Source organism: Photinus pyralis, unplaced genomic scaffold, assembly GCF_008802855.1.
Source record: "Photinus pyralis isolate 1611_PpyrPB1 unplaced genomic scaffold, Ppyr1.3 Ppyr1.4_LG1, whole genome shotgun sequence".
NCBI lineage: Eukaryota > Metazoa > Arthropoda > Insecta > Coleoptera > Lampyridae > Photinus > Photinus pyralis.
The window spans coordinates 9,338,128-9,356,466 of NW_022170249.1; the positions used below are offsets into that span (position 1 = coordinate 9,338,128).

The 18,339-nt window shown below is 35.9% G+C and overlaps 1 protein-coding gene across 3 annotated transcripts in view; it reads right to left on the reverse strand.

The window, feature by feature from the left end:
* Window positions 1–18,339, reverse strand: part of LOC116159057 (guanine nucleotide-binding protein G(o) subunit alpha) — a 165,395-nt gene that overhangs the window by 2,265 nt on the left and 144,791 nt on the right. For all 3 annotated transcript variants that reach the window (XM_031472062.1, XM_031471987.1, XM_031472128.1), the window contains 5 exons: window positions 12,142–12,283; window positions 9,282–9,442; window positions 9,051–9,179; window positions 6,057–6,186; window positions 5,794–5,947 (listed from right to left, as the gene is read on the reverse strand). In XM_031472062.1, coding sequence (XP_031327922.1) covers window positions 5,794–5,947; window positions 6,057–6,186; window positions 9,051–9,179; window positions 9,282–9,442; window positions 12,142–12,283 — 716 coding nt within the window. The remainder of the gene's footprint in view (window positions 1–5,793; window positions 5,948–6,056; window positions 6,187–9,050; window positions 9,180–9,281; window positions 9,443–12,141; window positions 12,284–18,339) is intronic.

An 18,339-nucleotide genomic window follows, 5' to 3' on the forward strand; every position in this document is an offset into this window, starting at 1 on the left:
TGTACCTATTTGTTAAAAAATCATAGAGAGACCATTTCGAAACCCTCAAAATAACTCGGTGGAAAGTTGGAAGAACTTACGCCGGTACGATCCAGCTTTGATTTTTCGAATGCTCAATATGCATATTATTGCCCTATTATGTGTGAAACCCATGTCGCTTTTTTGTCATATTACTGAATGAGGGGTATTTAGATGTCCTCCATTTTAAACATAGACAGATAGGTATCATTATTGTGATTATTCAACGCAGTAGCACTAGGTTACATTACAAATGTAATCAAATTCCTAGGGGTTCTCTAATAGCGTTTTCGATTGGCAACACTCGTGCTGCACGAGTGCAATTTTTACGTTCTATTGTTAATTTTAGGGCAATTTTCTGTGTTCCATTGGCAAATGTGATGCAACAATTACGCATTCAGTGCAAATTTCGACGCACGAGGTCCGAGAGCTCGTGGAGCTGCTAGTTAACAAATTTTCAAAACAAACGTGCGGCAATTTGAATTTGTTTCTTGCGTTGGGAGAGTTTTTTGTCGTCATCTAGCGATAGCGAAGATGATGAACTAGCCATAACTTCTATTTTACAAAAAGTTGCACTTATTCATTAAACTGAAAGCCAAAAATTGGTCCTTTACAGGAATTTCAAATTTATAATCCTCATCGTTTATCATAAATAATACTGAAATCGTTTGTCATTTTTTATAGAATAGAGATTTGTCGATTACCTAAATCTAAAATGAGGTTATGGACAAATGACAACAAATATTTACGAATATTTGTGTTCCATTGAGAGCAATTTTCACATGGATTTCTTCAGTGTCTCGTGCAACACTCGTGCAGTACGAGTTTTGCCAATCGAAAACGCTATAAGATAATTGAATTGCTCTACTTCTCAAATGCTTAATTAGAGACAGATATAAGAACTTATTTTTAAATATGGGACACCAAACGATAGAAAATAAATAAGTAATTAATGTTGTCAAAAGTTATTTTTATTTTCTACTGTTTGAGTGCTTTCTAGTATAAAAGTCCGCAGAAAAAGGTGTGAGGGGCTAGAGGGAAATCAAGAAAATGTGCAATAAACAGGAGTGGCCCCCTTTTTCCGACGGGGCAATTAACGATGTATAATTAATTAAATCATATTTTTTAGACGTTTAGGATGATATCTGATTTCTTTGCTGAGTAGAGTCTATAGGCTCTAGCTAGGGCCAATAAGACTATTCCTCGGCCATATCTCGGGAACCGTTCGTCGTATAACTTAGGTCACTTAGGGGTAAAAAAAATTAGAGTAAATCGGTCATGAAGAATCACTGGAAAATGTCAAGTTCTAAAAATGTCCAACAGAGGGCGTAACTTCAATCATAAATTTTAAAATTGCATTTTCTTTAAATTCGCATAATAAACTAAAAAAATGTTTTTCACATTTTTAAAGAGAACCAGTTTATCTATCATTTTCGTAAAAACAAAAACTCAGTTATTTCAAAAACAAAGATGGTGTGGGGCGTTCAATTGTTTTTGCAATAACCTGCTTTAATAAACGTTTATAAATACAATGGTCGCACCCAGCATCGCACTAAAGACGGCATAACGCTAAATGCGACCTTGTCGGTTAGAAGTAGTTACTCCATTATCACTATAAAAGTATGGCAATAGATTTCCAACCCTCCATATTGTCTGTATCTGTTGGCACTTTTATTCTTCTATGAACAGAATGAACTAAAACATACTTAAAGGGATGATAGATGCAAAAATGCGAAACTTGTCTTTGTGACAGAGGGAGTAGAAAGAAAAGTAATAATTTGCCGTTTACCTTTCCTTATTACGTTCGCACCTATTTCATTTAAATGACCTATGAAGAATAAATAGGTGCAAATTTGCGCATTGGATAAATATTGCTGTGGCCCCACGTTGAGCGCCAAATAAAAAATGCTGTGTGCATCGGTCCGTAGGCCAAAAGGCCGTACACAAAGCACCTAAACAAACCTAGCTAGCTCAAAACTTTATCTTCCCCGGAGCATAACTTCTCCCCAGCACAGAGGAGGAATTCGACTCTTTTCTCAGTTAAACCATTAACTTCTACCAGATAGTGGGTTAGACCAAATACCTTAAATCCCAAATCGATCCTAAGAATTTTGATTAAATAAAATGGACCTTGGGCAAGTAGGTATTCAAAGAAAACAGTAAATTAAAGGAAATGAAATCGTTCGAAAGACAAAACACAGCAATTATTGTGAAAAATTACAGCAACATTACAAGAGACACAAACAATGGACCTGTCCAAAACTGCTTCCCAAATACAAAAAAAAAACAACAAAATTCAAATCAAGTCGGCGCCGACCACCCCTTAGTGACGCACTTTAATTTCAAAACAAAGAAACTCCACCAACTTCCAAAACTGGCTGGTGTCTACACAATCCAAACTACTGCGGTAACTCTGCGAGATAAACAAACTGACTGGCAACGAACTGGCAAAACTCCCAAAACAACTTCAAACTTCAGCAAATGTGGATCTGCTTTCAAACTCTCAAGACGCTAATTTCAAAACAAAGAAACGTAGTTCTGCGTTGACTCTGGCAAAAAGCCCTTCGTCTTCTCAGTCCGTTCTATTTAAGGTGGAAACCCTTCTTCCAAAATTATAAATTAAAACAGCCAATGATAAGCAGTTGACAACAGAAAATTTCCCCACTAACGTAAGTTAAACTAGAGGTAGAAATTATTTTTATAATCAATTTTTAACCGACATTAAGAGATAACACAAAGCTTAAAATTCTAGGAAAAATAGAATTTTCTGTCTTTTAAATACAAAGAAAAGGCGATAAATAACATCCACCTGTCAATTAAATTAAGCGTTTACAATGATAACAGAATAAAAGCGATATAAAATTCTCAGAAATCTACGTTAAATAAAATCAAAAATGAGATTAAAATGTAAACAATACAAACCTTGACCTCTTTTTCGTAACAATAATTTCTGTTGATGTACTTAACGAACGATACAAAACAAAAATTTAGATTATGAAAAAATAGTTATTTATATAACAAGAGCGCGAAGTTCAATTTCGCGCATTGAGACTGAAGGTATTTTGACAAGGCGAAGTCGAGTCAAAATATCAGTCAAATGTGCGAAATAACTTCGCGCTAGCGTTATGTGCAATATTTTTTGTAACTGAACCGATTGTTAATTAAATTTGCTGTTTAAGTTCAACTTTGTCACGTGCGCGAAATACTTTTTTTCACTGTTGACGATTTCGCGCACATTGTCAATAGCACCTTACTTATTAATTAACCGTTAAAAAATCTAGTACTTCGCGTTTCGAAATCCGTCAGAAAATGACAGGTTTTTTTGACAGTTGTAGAAAAAATTAATTACATTGAAACCGCCCTTGTCCATTCTAGTTAAGAATCCCAAAATTTCGTCCTGCCAGACAAAATAACACAGCAATATACTTGGCCTGCCTGCATGCTTATACTGGTAAGCAAGTACCAACTTCTTGTGAAACAATTCAGCAGAAATATCAAATATGGTCTCAAAAAAATGATTAGTTAATTCCATTAATTGAACTCATGGAAAAAGATATGAGGTCCAGAAGGTTTCAACTCTGCAATACATTCGTCTCTCCACTACGGCACTACCTCAGGTAATCTTAATACCCACGGCAATAAGAATTGAAAGTTCTTTAGTGTGATAAAAAAGTAACAGTTCTACGTAATTAGTAATTAGTTTAATGTGTACTAATTTAATGATTTTTTTGTATCTGTTTAAAAAACATAATAAAAAAATAAAAACAAAATGGGTGAATTTCGGTTTTTCTGGCATATCTTCGAAAGAAATCGGAATTTTCTGGTTTCCTGTACATAACATGATATTATAACTCTTTACTTGCGAAAATTTTCCCTAATTTGATCGTCTTCGTATCCTCTATGGTTTCTGAGATACCCATGTACATCCTTATCTTGGACACGCAGTTATAGTTGTACAACTTAAGCACTGATCTCCGAAGAAGAAATTAACATTGGTTTTCTGCTATTAACATGAAGAGGGATGGCAATGAAATGCAGGCATTGACTTTATTTTGAATGTACATAAATATTTTGATATTTGATTTCTTTTATCTGCAAAAGTTGAGTCGAATCGATTCAAAATTCACAGTGCCCTTTTCGCATCGCGAATTGCAAACTTTTTTACTTATAAAAGTATTTGAATGAAATTTGATACATAGGCACTTGGCAAAAAGTAAAATCAAACGCCAGTTTCAAAATTTGGTTTTGCGCATGCGCAGTGCCAACTTTTTATTTATGGAAGAATTTGATACATAGGCACTTGGAATAAATGAAAATTTTACGCCAGTTTCAAAATTTGGTTTTGCGCATGCGCAGTGCCAACTTTTTTTATTTATGAAAGCATTTAAATGAAATTTGATACATAGGTGATTGGAATAAAGGAAAATCAAACGTTAGTTTCAAAATTAGGTTTGCGCATGCGCAGTGGCAATTTTCTTATTTATGAAAGCATTGAAACGAAATTCTTCTTATAAACTGAAATTGAAGTAGCACGTCAAAAATGGATTGCACGATGTTTCACTATCTTTCATATTTTTGGCCGGATTTTTACAAATGGGAAATTAATGCAAGTGGAAATGCACTTTTTGTAAATCGTTTGCGATTACTTTTTTACTTGTTTTATTTTATCGTTACAATTATTGTAACCAAGCATAACAATCTAAAACGTATACCTACTCAAGGAATATAACAGAGTTTCCTTCACTAAATTGATAACATTACAATAGCATTTCTATACCCACATAATTACAATAATCCAGATATAATACTTATAATGAAATGAATCTCTAATTAGGTACATGTCATTAGAAATTAATCTTTATATCCGACACTTATTCCATGAATATAAAAGAATCACATTAAATTGATTACATGATAATGAGCTTATTTTGATGAAGGTGCGACAAAAAACCACTTTACATTAAAGTAACAAATTAACATAAAAAAGCTTTATTAAATTTAAAGCGCGTTAGTATCTCGACAATTTTTGCGGAATTTTGTATCAAGAACTAGTGTTACGTGTGAACTATTGAAGGGCTGTTTTTTTTCTTGCTGGGTTAGATAAATTTAATATTAATCTCCCTTTCCCTAACCACAGGATGCCATCGACCATCCTCGTGCTCTAATTGTGATAAAACGTATTATGAAATTCCTAATTTAATCTACCATGCCACCACAATACTACAAAGGGTATTGACAGTAAAGGTCTTCGTAAGTAATAACATTCTGCACGGTAGCTACATTTACAAGTTAAACCGAATTTTCTTGTTTTGTTTGACGGCCGAGTTAAATTAGAAACTTCGCCACAATCTCTCCAATTAAAATTTACTAATTTAGCAGCCGTGAAACAAACCGTTACAATAGACTGAGTCTGCAAGGGCGAAGGAAATTTATAAACAACAATGAAACTTGGTTTGCGCGCTTCTACGACAGATACGGTACAGTACATGCTCAGATCCAAAATGGGACTATGCCTTTTAATGTAAAATATTTTAAAATTTAAACCAGGATGGTGAATGTGTGTGGAATTTAAACAAGGATAATATTAATCTTTAGTGTTCTCGTACGCCACCCCATTCAGTAAAACGACTACTAATCAAATCCTCTTTGTAGGTAACGTAGGTAAATCCCTGCTGAATATTTAGCAGGTTCAAAGTGAATAAAGTGCGATCCATTTAGAATCATAATATTGTTGTCATGACTTCCGTATTCTACTAAAAAAATCAAATCACTCACCTGCATATTCTGGGAAACAAATGGTAAGAGGCGATTTCCTAATTTTCTCTTCGAATAGATCTTTCTTATTTAAAAAAAGGATTATGGATGTGTCTGTGAACCATTTGTTGTTGCAAATGGAGTCAAAAAGCTTCAAACTTTCTTGCATTCGATTCTGAAACGAGAAAGTTTCATTCATTGGATAGAATTTCAACATATTCTCGTCGACAGCATGCGCACAAAGTCTTCCAGAAATATGAGTAAATAAAAATGCAAGTACTCACAGTCGTTTCGTCCTCGTGAAGTACTTGGTCGTATTCTGACATAGCTACACAGAAAATAATCGCCGTAACATCTTCGAAACAATGAATCCATTTTTTCCTTTCCGATCTCTGACCTCCGACGTCAAATAGCCTATAAAATATGTCATGAGTAGGTAAATAACACGACCTAAAACTTAACCAAATATGTTTATGGTGTGATCATCAGAATACTGTTACGTGAGCGTTTAATAAGTAGCGCGCGTATGGTAAGCAAAAACGTCAAAAAGTCTAACAGTTCAAGCGGCCGACCGCGAATTTTAGTAAACCGCTTGGTTGAGTCATAAGGTAGTAGCATTGGTAGTAGCATGCTATAGATGTTTGCTTTCTTGGTAAATGATTAAAGGGGACACTTCGACACTCCATTCTGGATAGATAGTGGATTCATTTTGCCTTTGAGACAACTTTCCTCCGACAAACGGCTTTCAAGATATTCGCTCTTAAAGTTTTGACATCACCAATGGATATATTTTTATTAGGCGTCCCAATCGCTCATTGTGAGCACTCTCTTACGACAATCCAGATTATTTCGCTATTTTGATGCAAACCGCCTTTAGTGTATTAAGTTAAAGCATTACACTTTGACAGGATTATTGCTTGCTCGTAAACTTCATCTAATGATGTCGCCGCTTGATCGCTATATTAATGACTTCCAGATCACAATAACAGAAAAGAATGTGTCTGATCGTGTAGCTGTATATTATGCCGGAAGTTTCGATTTGATGGTTTATATATCATTATTCAAAAGTAACTCTTAGTTTGACGAAATCAATGAACTTCAAATCCCTGAGGGCAAAGTATGACGTTTCCGTGAGCTAAATAAAACACACAATAAGCCTCTTGGGTAACGGAAGGGCGTACGATGCTGTGAGCTGTTCAGTGGACATTACTTTGACCCCAAATAAATTGTCGTACAATAAAATTGGAACCCCAGTGTGTCCTCTTACACCTTTTTCTTTTATAGTTGTTGGAATTTGTTGCAATTTGTTTGTTTAATGACCGTAAACAATTTTGATGTTCTAATACTGTAGTTCTAATTATCCAATTAGGGTAGACACGCGTAAGGTGCAAATAGGAAATCATTCAACGACACCGTCTCCTATTAAAATACTCACCTAATAAAAAGTTCCTCTCTGACAATTTTTGTATCAGGATCACAGAAATGCTAGAAGGTGTAAGTATGACACTTTCTGACATTTCAAGTTCTCCTAATACAAAATTCATCTTTTAAAAATGGCAGCCTCACCAATCGCACCAAATTCTATTTAATAACACAATCAACTCACTAGTCACTAGGTAATCATTTCTTAACGTGAGCTGCCAAATTAATAAATAATAAATATTAGACGCGACCTAAAACTTCCACGGCATTTCTTAATATAAATTTTGTTGGTTATACTTTATTCAAATAAATAATAAGTTTTAAAGTTTTATAGCGAAAGGATTTTCCAATCGTTTCCAAAATTACCATTAGAGAGACCATTGGTATAAAATTTCAGCCAAATCGGTCCGCTCCTTACAAAGTTATACGTAATTCAATAATTATCGATTTTATTCCCAAACATCAGGTAGCATTTGCCATTTTCGAATCGTTTCCCAAATCTTTTCAGCTCTCAATACCATTTAAGGGAACATCTGTCCCAAATTTGAACTAATCGGTTGGATAGTTTCGACTGACCTTGTTTACAAGAATCATGCCGCGTTCACACGTACATTATACATACACACATACGTACATACAAACATTTTTTTATCACATTTCTCGACTCCTGGGGAACCTTCTGAAACGTAGCTATATAAAGATTCGGTGAAATCTCAAATTCGAAATTTGGAGTGATTTCAATAACCTCCCTATTTTTTATAGTATATTAAGATACAAGTGTATAATCAAGTCTTTAAAGCACGCGCAACGAGTTTAAGGGCACGACGCAAAGCGGAGTGCCTTTAACGTTGCAAGTGCTTTAAAGACCAATTATGCACGTGTATCTTATAGTATTTTTTATTATACCTGCAGTATAATTTGAAAATAGGAAATACAATGAAGTCATATTGACGTTATACTCGAATACATGTCTAATTAAGTGGGCTGGGTGTTCGTAATTTCACGATTTCCATGGAAATGTCACTTGACGTTTGCTTATAAAAATCATCGTCTTTGTGAATTAAACGATTTCCGTTGAAAAAGATAATACACCGTCCATTAAATCGGTTGTTGTAAAATCTAAACAAACGTTGGTAGGTGTAAAATCCAACTCCAGTAAAGCCTATTACAAAGAATATGAAAAGTTGTTTCCATGGATGAATAGGAAGTTACTTACGAATAAAGTCTTAAATGCATCGATAATGCTGGCATATATGAAGGAAATGTCAAAGGTATTTAAATCTTCTATATTTTGGTGCATTCATTCAAAACTTTAAAGCAATGCTGCGATTAAAAAGTGGAACAGATTTGGAAGCATACCCTAAATTACGCGCGTTTGTGAAAGCTTCAACCAAAGGATAGGTACAAAAGCCAAAGAAATGTTCTGCATTTACAGAAAGCGACCTAAGAGGATTTTTTTATTTCATCCAGATGACAGTTTCAAAAGTCATACTTGAAGTATCGTTACTTAGCAACTTAGCAACTTTAAAGCACGTGTGTTTTAAAGGCCCTTTTTCGCACGCATTTGAGTGTTTAAAACGGAGATTGTGATTCAGGTATAATAAAAAATATTTTATAAACGTACATTAAGCAAAATTGAACGTCTACTAGGTACTATTTTGCATTGTTGTTTCAAAAATTTGTATTACCAACATACAAACGAATGAAGATGAATATTCATTTTGAAAAAATGTCAAATTCTCGCTTCCTGGGCTGGTACACGTTGCAAGAGTAATAAAGTTTCAGCAATACGTTACTTACAGATAGTGATGATCACACTATAAATATTTCTATTGTAATATTCAGGATATACTCACTTAAAATTAAGATTCTTAAATGAAAAATGTACTTCTACGATTCCAGTCGTTTTTACTCTGGTGCGAAGAATATCCTGTTCTGTAGGTTGATAGTCTTTAGCGCCTAGTCGATCCAAATCATCTAAGAAACTGAGAAAGACGTTAGTGTAACGAATTTTTCAGGGTACAAAAACAGTGATCCGAAGCTAATTATTAAAAAATGATTTTTCAATATCAAACTGAGACACTTACTATTTAGCCGAATCGTTTAGTTGATACTCATTTGATCGACCAAAGCATTCTTGAACACCAGTGTCGGCCCACAGTCGTTTCATTGCGGCTAGCAGTTCTTCTGAAAATGGCTCCGTGTCTTCCATACGCTGAATCACATCGAACACCATCTTACCGTCAATCTGTAACAAATGGCGCAATTACTGTAGATTCTCTGACGCATTGTATAATAAAGTATTTGAACAAACTATTAACACACATATTTAAAATTCATTCTCGGAGCATGTCGTGTAAGACTCTTAAGGCTACAACCTAAAAATATTTTCAACGAAATTGCAACCTACCCTGTATTTTATTAGCTTTCACCGGTATAGATAAGGAAGTTTTCCTTAGTTAGATCATACAGCACAATAACTGATATTAGCCCAATGCTTTTATTACAAAATGGGTGGTCACAGATACTGTAACGTGAATCTCAGGGTAACCTGAAGTGTAAATGTCGTAGGCATTTGGTTTCTCGTATATGGCGTTATAAGTAAACTGAACTGAAATGTGGAAGACGGAGTTTTGCAGAAAGGCATAGTTAACCACTGCAAGGTTACATTTTTGATTTTTTCTTAATAATAATAATAAGTTTAGTTTAGTTTGAATTATATGTTAGAATGTGTCATGAGTTGACACATGCACTACGTATAAATTAATGAACACAATGCAAAAGGTTTCAACACCACACCTACTCGAAGGTTATCTGACTAATTCGCGGAGGATCTCCTGGGATTGTATTTTAGCCATACAGATATTTTAAGTGCAGAACTATCACCTGTTTGTGACGGCAATTTACAGCCCACAATTAATGCCACATTTTATTCGCTAACATCTTCATTGTTATGTCACTTCCGGTTGACCACGGTCGGGTGCGACCCGACCACCATCCTATTTCAAGGCGCCTTTTTTGCACCTGGAGGTGTACGTTAGTAATATAGTAAGGCCGGATCTGGCACACTTTGACCTTGAGTTCTGCGCATGCGCCAATTACAAAGTTGAACTACTGCGCATGCGCCGAGTCACTGAAGGTCATCATGGTTGGTGTCTAAACTAACAGGTCTGTTTAACAGAAACTGATGAACATACCTCTTTTTCTTAAACAGACCTATTAGTTTGGACAACAACCACGATGACCGTCAGTGATTTGGTTGGTTCAACTTTGAAATTGGCGCATGCGCAGTACTCAGATAAAAGTTTGCCAGAATCGGCATTAGGTTCTAAGTTTCCTGGCTCTTTTGTACCAGGGTAGGTCAAAAATTAACTACACACCTTGGAGGTTACCACAGTGGGCCAGCGTACGCGCGAGTTGAGTGAGTAGGTACTTCAGAGGTCACTGTGCGTAAATGTTATCATGATCGAGTAAGCTGTCTGTTAGCTACAACGCCATAAGCACATCACTTTGCAACAAAGAAGAACAACCGAGGAGTGTTCGGAGGGTGTGAAAGGTATGGAAATGGCTGATGCTTCAAGTAGATGCATAATTCCTATAACTTGCCGAACACGGTCGAGATAACGCTTTTTAGGGATTTATACAAAGTTGGGCCTGAGATTCGAGCTGTGGTCAACGAGTGATCAAGTACCTAATCGAATTGTTGTTTTGATCGAAGTAGGTAGTAGACCTTTTGATGTCCTTTTGGAAAAGTAATATATAGCCCTAAATACTAAAGGTTGCTATTTCTGCTATGTTTTTGTTTAGGATTTAGTTTTAGGAGGAGGAGGCATCCTGGAGCAATATAGATAACGCTTGACTCGTTGATATTTTGGAGATAACCAGATTTAGCGAGTGGCTTACAGGCAGATTGCAGCGTATGCTTATCTGCGGTTGAAAGGTAAGAAATTGAAGTGGTAAAGCACAGTAAATTTCCCATTTTAACGACGTAAGGAAGTGTGTCGCACGCAAAAGCGCAAATCCTGTAGGAGTAGAGGAGAGTATGCCCGAAAGAGTTTTAAGTATATAATGTTTTGAGTTGAATGTTTTGAGAATAAGGTTAAGTAAAATAGTGTGATTGTTGTCTTACCTAGAACGATTTATTATACATTAAGTTAGGTCGAGACAGCGAAGTTAAATGTATTACTACATTTTTAGGTCGTGTTTTGAACACGTCAAAACGTTTATTTTACTTTACTTATTACTTTCGCAACAGAAATATGTGGGGAAGGGGGGCGAGACACTTATCTACCTTGATATATAAGTTATTTAAGGTACGTTGTCCACCGTGCGTAATTTAGTATATACTACTTGCGCTCTCCATCTGGAATTTGAACAATTCAGGTTGTTGGCACGTTATGCCAAAATTTTGGACAGGTTGCGTTGCTTATTGTTCCAGAAATGTATCTACCACTAAACGCTTTGTTTAAAATACTATAATGGATTTGAGTTGGGAACTCCACTGAGAGACGGGTATGGCACCTTTTTCATTGAGAATCCCTAATGAAACGATTCCCTTCCAATTTCAAAATGCTTCCAAACATTTCACTGGACATACACCCCACTGCTTTGGGTCACGTTTGGCATTGGCCCGTATGAATAAAAGTAAGCAAATGCTTATACTTGCAAAATTCAAAGTAAATACTCATAAGTCCTCCTTCGCACTGGGCGACTTAGCAGCGCTTCTAAACAGAAGGACAGGACGTAGTGCAGCGCTGCTAAACCATGCTAAACAGAGCAGTATGAAGGGCCAGTTACGAGTATTTACTTTGAATTTTGCAAGTATAAGCATTTGCTTACTTTTATTCATACGGGCCATTGTTTTAATTGCTTCCACTTGAGTAATGAATTCAACCACCCCCATTTTCAAAATAGATAATAAATGAAAGAATAATTTGAAGCGCTTACCTCTCTTTCGTTATTTCCATAACCAATGCCGAGATTGGGCATTGCTCGTAGAATTGCTACAAGAGATTGGGTCGTATTGCTGTACACAACCGGCCGATATTGTTTAAAATCTTCACTCGTGAAACCACTTTCGTGTATAATTCTGAAACAACGACAAAAGTCAATTATGGGAGTTAAAAAATCAAATTAAATTTATGACGCTAGAATTTATTAGGTACCTAACTTCAACCGACAATTTCCGACAACGTTAAAAAGTAATAAAATAATATTTTTCGATCTAAGGCGAGTAACTTAGCGCATTTTTCATGCATTCGTCAGTACTTCCCCAAAGGCCATAGCCATGTGAGCTGTTTTTCTTTACTAGAAACATATGTTTAAAATTTCGAAGAAATGCCTATAAAGTTGGCTTTGCGCAGTCTCCGCATGCGCACGTCTAATTTTTACAATATGCGATATATTTGACTTTAGTAGAAGCTTCTTTAGTTAATATTTCAAAAAAATGTTCATACATAAGAAAGTTGACATTACACAGTGTGTGGGCATGCGCACATCTAATTTTTACTATATGAGATATGTTTGTCTTTACTAGAAGCATCGGTGGTTACAATTTCAACAGAATATATTAATAAATAAACAAAGAAGTTCCTATTGCGCAGTTTGCGCATCCGCACATTAATCTTCAAAATTTTTCCTCGCTCAGGTGCCAGGGCTACGGAATTCGAAAATAAAGTAAATATATTGAAAACTTGGAGTAGTTAAGGCCATAATAACACCTTCCAACATGAGTTGGGAAATGCGCTAAAAATGAGAGCCTGTAATAAAACAAACATCCGAAATCATAAAAAACTAACCCTCTGGAAAAAATTCGTTTTCAGCAGAATGCGCTATAATGAAGCCATTATGTTACAGCATTTTATGAATTCCCTCATCATCAGCTTTTTCAGATATAATAGTGTAGTAAATAAATTTAACCATAAGCTGTTTGCTTTTCGTTAAATTTCTTTTTTTTTTTGCACATGATTGGTTTCGAGAAATTTCATGAAAAATCGGTTAACTTAGAAATTTCCGAGTACATACTGTGAATAAATAGCAAATGAAGCGAACCCGTCGACATAAAATCAATAAATAATATGCCTTAATTGAATCATGTGCCATAAATTGTGCTTTACATACATAATTTATGTAAACGTAAACATATTTCCGACCAGGTAGGTTTCAGTGTTCATTTCAATTTATAGAAATGAGTTATTCATCTTCATCATGAAATTACATTCAAATAGGTTTGTTAATTGAATGTTAGACTCACGCAAAATAATGAGGATTAGTTAGTTGAAACCTAGGATTTCATCGTGTCCAGGCGACTACTTACAAACGAAGTTCTTGTAATTTTGAATACCTTTCAAATAGTAAAAAGTTCGAGCATTGAGTATTTCTCACTCAACGGTTCGAGGTAGCTTTTGAGGTTCAGCAGCTGTATTATTTTCCCCGACTCGAGGATTTTTGACAAGTACAGTTTTCGGTTCATGCAGGGTATCCTACTATACTCTATTCATTTTAAGAAGATAGCATATAGCATAGAAGCTTTGCTCTTCACCGTGATTGGTTAAATAAACCTCGTTAGCACGCTTGACAATCTTTCGCAGGCCGTAGTGGGAGAGTGGAAGGTCGAGAGATGTGACCACCGGAGACTAGGTCCCAGGCGGATACAATCGAGGGGATGGAACTCCAATATGCTTAACGCGAAGCTACTAGAAGAGGGGTTGAGCGAATCGCTACCGCAACGACACTGGGCCGCGGGAGGTTTGGAGGCATATCTAACGAGCATGTGATACGAAGTGAGAACAAGACGCTGTGTGGTGGAATGAAGAGATATCGGAGCAAAGACGTGCGTGCATCAGGGCACGAAGGCAGCTCCAGCGTCGCCGGAGGAGTGGGGGAGCCGTCGCCGGCGAGTACGACCACCTCAGAGGGCGAAGCTGGCTGGGGTTACCGAATCCTCGTGAAAAAGCTAGGAAAGCAAAGTCTTCCACAGAGGTTTACCGACAAGGCCTACGAGAATCCGGCTGGCTGTTGAGCGGGGAGGTACCCAAACAGCTCTCGTCACCGACGAGGAAATCCGGCAAAACGCGGCCGCGATACCCGTAAATACGGCCCCCGTTCGAGCCGGTGCAACCCATATTTTGAAAAAATCTTAAAGTAATAAGTTCAAATTATCTAATTACCGGTTACAATTGGTTCCCAACATACGTGGGTATAAATAAAGAGCCGTTCAACGTTAAGTTCGTAACTCTACTTTCTTCTAATGTCCGGCATTTTCTCTCAACCGAACTCACCTCTTTGAAATGTCTGTGAAAATGTATTTTTTCTTTAATGTTTCACATATTAAAAATTTTCTGCTATTCGGGTGACAGACAATCCAACAAATCAAATATCATCGAAATTGGTCCCAGTCGTTCGTTATAAATGGTGTGACTAACTCGACTTTGTTTTATATATAAGATTTTGAATTGGCAATAAAAGTGACCCGTTGAAAACACAGTTTATGGACGAAACTGTAATAAATCAGCGACTTAAATATTTTTTTTTGGAAAAACCACGAACGGAAAACCCAATCTAAATTAAGGTTGCGGTTTCGGTGCGAACATGCGTTCGAAAGATACTTATTTTCGTGCAAATCGAAAAAAAAACCTCCCCTAATTGTGATTTCAACGAACCGACTTTACGATCCGTTTTTCGTGATTTCGACGAAATTTGACCATCCACCAGAAAGCGAGATCTAAGGTGGAAAGCTTACAACGAAAAATCATTACTAAGGCATTGTATTAAATCTGTTTTTCGCAAAAAAAATGTTACTGCAGCTTTTTCCAGAAGACGGATTGTAACGCAACAGCGCACAACTTCCAAAATGCTATCATTATTATTTTGGGGCATCGTAAGGAATATTTCCCATTTAATAATTAAGTAAGTACCTTGCGGTTTGCTCTGTTTTCGAGTTACCTAAGAAACTATAATCATTGGAACAAAAACACATGCAATAATGAAGTAACGCACATGTTATGATAAAGGTTGGAATAATTTTTTATGAAAAACACGCCAACAAGAAATAAGGGCGTTTTTCACGAGAAAATGATGGTTATTAGTATCGAACTGCTATACGAAAACGCTCCGGCAATTTGGCGCACGTCGATAAATAAAAATAAATCGTTAACTAGACATGTGACATCGCGCATAACACTAATTGTTTAATAATATGATAATGATTGTTGAATGCAATTACATCCTCAAAGTCATAATCAGAAATGTTTAGTCCGGTGCTTTTTGAAACGATTATCGTAATTACTAACCCGAAATAGGTAGGTGCGTCAATTAAACATATGGCTGTATCATCTCGTGCAATGTTGATAAATAACGATAATTTACCGCAAACATTAAGGGTGAAGAGGCATTGATGGATGAGTAAGCGCGGCATAAAGTACTTTAATGAAAAAGAAAATCAATACATCGTACACGGTAGACGTTATCGGTACTTCATCCACTTTGGATGAAATGTACTCCAGATTCAACCCTGGGATATTGCACCCTCGGTTTTATCACCAATTAATGCTTACTTTCCACGTTGTGTTTTTATTGCTTGTCTTAGGGCCAATTGCACCGTCTAAATTAAGTATCCCTTAAAGTTAAGCATAACTTAAATACCATAGCAACGATTGTCTTAATAATCGTTGCCATAGATTTTAAGTTCCACTTAACTTTAAGTAAGATTTAATGCCCGTTTGCATCGACAAATTTAAGTGGAGCTTAGCTTAAGCGTAGCTTAAAATCCATGGCAACCATTGTCTCAATAATCGTTGCCATGGATTTTAAGCTAAGCTCCACTTAAATTTGTCGGTGCAAACGGCCATTAATTTTGATGGTGCAATTGGGGCTTAGAAACTGTTTGTGTAAGGTCTTACATTTTGGAAAGAAATGCTAATTGTTCGCACTTGTTTGCGGTTACTATTTTTAGAGATACCTTCCTGGAAAATCTGATACTAGCGGTAACAATTCGCCCAATGGTCCTAAAGCAGTAATGCCCGTTTGCACCAACAAATTTAAGCTACGCTTAAGCTAAGCTCCGCTTAAATTTGTCGGTGCAAACGGGCATTATTCACAATTTCAACCCTTCAACTAGACGGAGCCTTTATCTTTAGGCAGTTCTGTAAAGCAGGATGCGTAGTAAGAAAATATTTATTGGAGTTAAATATAAAAAAAGAAATCAATTGATAACGTTGACATGGGCGATAATCCCACATCTATAAATATACGCACAGTTTATTTATTTATTGCTCTACATGCCCAATTAACTTTAACTTTTATTCACTCACGCATTACAGGATAAAGCAACAATAGTATAATAGTGTACAGGGTAATCTATACTTAAACAAAAAAAAGAAAAAAAGTTCCAAACTAATAACAACTAACATACATAAAGAAAATAACAAAACAGACATAATATTACGTTAATTCAAGAATAAATTTGAGGTTATCAGCGTGTATGTCACACATCTGGCAAATAGTGTTAAAGTTTCTGCTTGTTACACTAAATTGCCTAAATCGTCCAAGCTGTAAAGCATCATGTACCTACAAACATCCTACTCCTATTTACAAATTACTATCTCAAATTAACATCGCTTCCTGGTTAATAATAACAAACAATTATACATGTAATTATTTCAATATGGGTTTGTTAATCGATTAACCAAAATGGAGGTCTATGAACTATAAATAATCGTGCATTCACATTCACTAATTAGATCCGTGAAAAACGGAATGTGAAAAAAAAACAGATGTAACCGCATTTATTGATTTAGTAGTCATAAGCCGTAATTAAAACAGAAACTGATGGTATGTAGGTGTTAGATGAATACAAATCAGACATGAAACAGAACAATTTTTTGCTTAAAGAGATTGAAGAAATCCATGTTTTACTGAGAAATAAACACCACCCGTAATAGATCAAAGATAAATGTAAAATTTTTGGTATAGTCGAACGTGTGCCGATGTCAGATCTTTCTAATAATATAATAATGATTCCTTATTATTCAGTTGGGAATTAAGGGAGATCTCACACAGTTCAGCCGGCGTTTAAATAAAATTGATGAATTATCAACTTCGGCATGACCTTTAGTTTTCAAATTAAGCCATGCAGGAATAACTCGATAGTACGAAGCTAATGCAGTACTCCCGAAGGCTCTTTATCTAGTCTTATCTAATCTCGCTTCATGTATATATCGGTAGGTTTATAAAAGGCACTCGAACGAGTTTTGAGTATAATAAAGTTTAGTATGTTTTTGGGGACGTTCACCTCGCCCCCATTGATTTTCGAATTATTTCTAAACCCAAAAAAGGCGAGATAAATACCCAATAGAGCACAATTGGACCACAGTAGACACAAAAACTAAGGGGGGGGGGCACATTTATATTGTAACCTTCACTTACTGTAGAAGAACGCGTAAATTCTTGTATCAGTTATTCCGAAAAGTCAAGTTATTGATGTTGGTGCGCATTAATTTCAGTATAATATTTTGAGATGAAATAGACATGTTCGTCAATTTATTCGGAAAGATAACATGAGAAAAGGTTTGCAAGGTAATATCCTCGGTAATATCCAAAGACGTTTAAACATATCAACGATCTTGTATATTAGTTGTAAGCGCTGCGCGATTTAAGGAGAGCGGGAGAATCTCAACGGGCACTCTAACGGCGCGGTGATCGGCAATATCCGACTTGCGGTGGCACCCCTCGCATCTCTGTTGTGTTAATTATTACTTTCAGAGTATTATACGTAGGTATTAATTATTGTGAACAATAAATGGTTATTGGGAACTCGTGTGTTTTACATATTTTAAACAAAAGTTGCTTGAAATTTGCATGCAGGGTGGGCTATTAGTGCGTAGGTGGAAGATTGTGGGTTTATCAACGCGGCTACAACCTAAAAATATGCTCGCCGAATTTGCTGTTGTTATACACTTTGATTTATATCAAAGTTGCATTTTTTTTAAATAGTTATTGCAGATTTTGATTCCTTGGTCAATTTGTATGTATTATGCATGACATCTAAAATCCATCGTTTAGCCGCAATGGTGATTTTTTTAAAAAGTACATGTGAAGTAACAATGCGATTAAAAGGCCGGGACTGCATGAAATGTACTACCATTC